The following is a 5,013-nucleotide window of genomic DNA, read 5'->3' on the forward strand; positions in this document are numbered from 1 at the left end:
CCATCACTATAAGGGATTAGAGTATTTTAAACTTTACACATTATATAGGCTACACTAATGTGACGTTTAGGTGGTTCGTTTAATTATTATCATTGATGTACATTTTTGGGGTTGGTAGTTAATGAAAGTGTTCCAAAATGCGACATTAATTTCTTGACCTATAATAAAGCAAATAAATTATGAATAGCAGACATCTAAGTGTAAATACGATGTGTATCATTTCACTTTCCAAATGCTAATTAGCCTTTAATAATGCATAGAGATTAGGCATAGCAGACATTTTAGTGTAAGTACAGTGTGTAACATTTCATTTTCCCAATGCTGATTTACAATTTCTGATAATAATACTTGAACAAAGAATTGTACTTTTCTTTGAGTTCTTTGGTTTTTACACAAACATTTTGATGTATAAAATGTTTAAGAAATATGATTTATACAATGCACCTTGACAAACTTAATATTTGAAACCAGGCTTTAGTAGAAACACTGTTAATCTTAATTACATGTTACCATGAGGTGCTTGTTGATGAATTGCATTGTTCTTGTGATAGGGTGTTGAAGAGTTTAACATGATTCAAGATGGTGACAGTGTTCTTGTTTGTCTGTCAGGAGGAAAAGACTCCTTGTCATTGTTGCACACATTACACCAGTATCAGTTTTATGCCAAGAAAAAGGTATGTAGTTTGCATTAGTGTGACTTTACCTGATATTATGCTTTCTCTAAATGGTTAACAATTAACAAGTGAGTATCTTGTAGATAATTTGGTTGAAGTCAGTAAATCTAAAATTGAGGTCATCAAAATATTGAAGTTTTAAATTCATTTTATCAAATTACTCCACAAACCTATTACCATCCAAAACATCATACTAAACACTCCTGGGTAAAACCTGTTTATCAATTAGTTTTTTAAATTTTTAGCTGCTAAAATTTTTGCATAGTTTTAAGGTACAAATTACTTCTGATTTTTAAATAAAGAAACTGAAGATAATATTTTAATTTTTTCTTTAGATCACTTTATTTGTTACATGTAAAAAATTGCTATTATTTCAAAATATATAAGAGACAAAACAGTATAAAAGTCTGAAATGCTGTAATAAGGCTAACTTGGTCTTACTGTATTATGTCATTTTGCTTACAGCTGTAATAAAAATTATAATGACAACTTTTATTGTGACATAAATACTTTTAATGACAGAATTCTCTGTTAATTTTCCAAATTAAGATATTCCAATTGATTTGAAAAGTTGTTTATTGAGGCCCAAATATAGAAATTTTTTGAGACTTTATTTGAGTTTGGATTTTTAAATTAGAGACAATTTTGACTCTTTAATATGTATAATATGTTGAAGTTGATGAACAGTGGTGCCTTTTAGGGTAAGAAATGTGATTGGAAATATTAAAAAAATTTCATTCTTAACTAATTTAATATATATTTTCAGGGAGATATTTTAACTATACTGTGGAATACAACATTGGTGTTAAGGTGTTGCGCAGTATTAGAGCTAACTAGGAAAGTAGAATTACTACACTTAATTAACTATTTTAAATGAAATTTCATCTTTTTTAAACATGGATGAAAAAGTAATCATAGAATACTAGTTTACGATGAAACACGATTGTGTATCTAGTAAGGAGAATGCATACTATTTATGTTTCACCAGCTTGACTATTAAACACCACAAAACCTAATAAATGTCATCTGTAATCAGTGTTTTAACTACTGTTTTGGGTTTAGGAACATAGATATCCTAATAACCTACAACATGTTGCTAAGTTGTTTTGTGTGTGATCGAAAAGCAATATCGGGCCACTTAAGTAGGAGTTATTGACAATTATTTTCAGTCATATTGTAACAGTTCTGAATTTGTTAACAAGAGATATGCTAATATTGTTTTCTAGGAGATTAATTTTCAGCTTGGAGCTGTCACTGTAGATCCTGGAAGTCCAGCTTATGACCCCAGCCCATTAAAAGGGTACTTATCTGCTTTAGGAGTACCTTATTTTTATGAAGAACAAGGTAGGTTTGTGTTTAAGCTTGTTTGTAGTATTTTAATCTTTTTTGTTAAAGTTTTGATTGGACATGGACTAGTGATTATCGTGCTGGACTGAGAATCCATGGGTCCATAATTTGTGTCCAGTTGCACATTGCAAAGTCTCTGCATGCTCTTTTGGGCCATGGGTAAATTATAAGATTGGGGTCAAATCTTACTATTTGATTAGAGTAGCCCAAGAGTTGGTTATGAGTAATGCTGACTAACTGCCTTCCCTTTACCCTATCAGTTAAAGACTAGGTCTAGTTAGTACAAATAGCCCTTGTGTAACATTGTATGAATATCTGAAACAAGACAAGTATTATATTGATATTAGTGATCTAAGTGTATAATTATTTATATGTAAATAGTATATTATTCCCCAAAAGACCTTCACTGGTTCATATTTCTAATAAGATTAATTAGTAATGTTTTTAAGCCAAAAGTTTTTTTTGTACATTGCCAAACTAAACACTTATGATTCATAGGTTTTTTATTTGTTTTAATGCAAGTTATGATTTTATGTTTAGTTGAATATTAAAGATATTGTGAAATAGACAAATGTGTTTTGCTTTGTTTTTGTTCTTCAAAAAGTTGTGGTTGAGAATAAGTTTATAGAATATATAGAACCAAAATGTGCTTTTTCAAAATAACAAGTTTAAAAACCATTGGTATAGGGATTGCAAAGTCAGTGTTTGCAAGGTGAATACTTACAAGCTTTGTTGCAGGGATTACAGGGTCAATGTTAACAGGGCTTGGTGTTGCAAGGTCAGTATTTACAGGGCTGTTGCAAGGGTTTTGAAGTCATTTCATACAAGGCTTTGTGCAGGAGCTACAATAATAATACTTGTAGAGCTTTTATATTGTTTGCTAGAGAAAGCTTGCAATAACTTTCAAGAATGCTGGTTGAAATTGTTATGTTCACTGAAGATTGATATTCTTATTATTATATATATTTTTCAGTTTTCAAAAAAGGGGTGGGTGTAGTCTTGTGGTTAGCATTTCAAGCTACAGATTGAATGGTCCCCAAAGTGTGAGGCATAATGCTGCTGAACAAGCTACACACTTTCAGCCTTGGACATGTTATAAAAGTGACAGTCATTCTCATTATTTGCTTCAAAAGAGCCAGGCAGCGGACTTATTGTGCTAGGTGCTGCTCCCCCTCTGCTTAGTAGTTCAAAATTAAGAATGGCTATACTTGAACACTAGGGGATTTCTGATCTTGTAGTTTAGCCCACATGCATTGGTGCCATTCAAGTTTAAAAATCATACTTTAAAAAACAATCTTCATAGACTAAAAAATTTTTACACATTTACGGTTATTTCTAAAATTTGTAATTGATCATTGTAAATGGATGAAGACTGGATGAATAAGCTTTAAGTAATTACGTTTTTTATTACTCCTTAAAATTACTTCATTTATTACTCCTTGTAATTACTTTTTTTATTACTCCTTATAATTACTTTCTTTTATTACTCCTTGTAATTACTTTTTTATTACTCCCTATAATTACTTTTTTATTACTCCCTATAATTACTTTTTATCACTCACTATAATTACTTTTTTATTACTCCCTATAATTACTTTTTATTACTCCTAAAATTACCTTTTTTATTACTCCTTATAACTACTTTTTATTACTCCCTATGATTACTTTTTTATTACTCCCTATAATTACTTTTTATCACTCACTATAATTACTTTTTTATTACTCACTATAATTACTTTTTATCACTCACTATAATTACTTTTTTATTACTCACTATAATTACTTTTTTATTACTCCTTATAATGAACATTTATATATGAAATTAAAAAACGTGTGTATAGTTAAATATTCATTTTTGTTCCATGGTTAAGATGGTGTGAAAACTGTACAACTTACAGCTTTGCAAATTGGTGCAGTGTGTAAAAATCATAGCTGGGGGCTTGCAAGGCTATATTTAAATATAGTAAATTTTATTTCATCTTAAAAATACAGTAGTATGAATCTAAGTCACATTTAATGTTTAATATCTCCTATGTGCATTTCAGCAACAGACTTCAGATGAGGTAGGGCATGAAAGTTAAGAATACAAAGCAGATCTTCAGTGATGTGTTGAACTATAATTTTTTTGCTCAAGTATTAATAATCGTTAGCTGGGATAATCCTTCTAATCAATGGGTAAATGAATGAGCATTGAATGAAATTTATACTTTTAATGATGTCACATTGTAAGCACATACAGTTTCAAGGTCACCTTGCTATGCCACCTATTGTTGTTGTTTTTCTGCATGTTTTTACACACCTGTACCGAATGGAAAAGCTGTAGGTTGTGTGGTTTTCCCAGCCCTGCACACATACATCAATATATGTATATATAAATATTTTCCAATGTCATTTATCTTATTTTGAATTTACTCTGTTCCTATCACTATAGTAATACAGTTTTACTGAAGTGCATTTGCAGTATAACGACTCTGCATCATCCTAGTTTTACTAAAATTATTAAAATATCAAAGTCTACTAAAATGCCCACTTATAACAAATACTCTGTTTATAAAATCAATTAATACCATATTTAAGGTACTACCTTATTTAAAATGTTATCAATAAATCTGACGTATGCACAGAAAACCATATAAAAAAACATCAAAATCTATAGGTGTGTTTTAAGTATTTAAATCCTTCTTAAATAAAAATTTTGATTTCTTTTTTGTAGTATTTTGTTAAATCGTTGTATTTATTGATAGTATTTTAAGTACAGGTTTTTTACAAATGGGTGTTTTAATTCATTCTTATATTTTGATAATGCTTTCATGGAACTGTATATTACATTACGAGAAAAAATAAATTCAAGATAAATAAATACCTACTTTGTTTCTGGAGTATTTGTTCATACATTTTTCTGTGTTTTCATATATATATATATGTATATACATATATATATATATATACGTAAATTAAATAGCTTGAGAATGTAAATCTAAATTTAATACTG

General features: G+C 29.2%; 1 protein-coding gene across 1 annotated transcript in view; it reads left to right on the forward strand.

Annotated features, from left to right (window-relative positions):
• Positions 1–5,013, forward strand: part of LOC106471439 (tRNA 2-thiocytidine biosynthesis protein TtcA-like) — a 24,842-nt gene that overhangs the window by 8,922 nt on the left and 10,907 nt on the right. Inside the window, exons 2-3 of the mRNA XM_022400053.1 lie at positions 552–674; positions 1,901–2,018. Of these exons, the coding sequence (XP_022255761.1) occupies positions 552–674; positions 1,901–2,018 (241 nt within the window). The remainder of the gene's footprint in view (positions 1–551; positions 675–1,900; positions 2,019–5,013) is intronic.

The sequence above is a fragment of the Limulus polyphemus genome, unplaced genomic scaffold, assembly GCF_000517525.1.
Source record: "Limulus polyphemus unplaced genomic scaffold, Limulus_polyphemus-2.1.2 Scaffold4626, whole genome shotgun sequence".
In the NCBI taxonomy this organism is placed as follows: domain Eukaryota; kingdom Metazoa; phylum Arthropoda; class Merostomata; order Xiphosura; family Limulidae; genus Limulus; species Limulus polyphemus.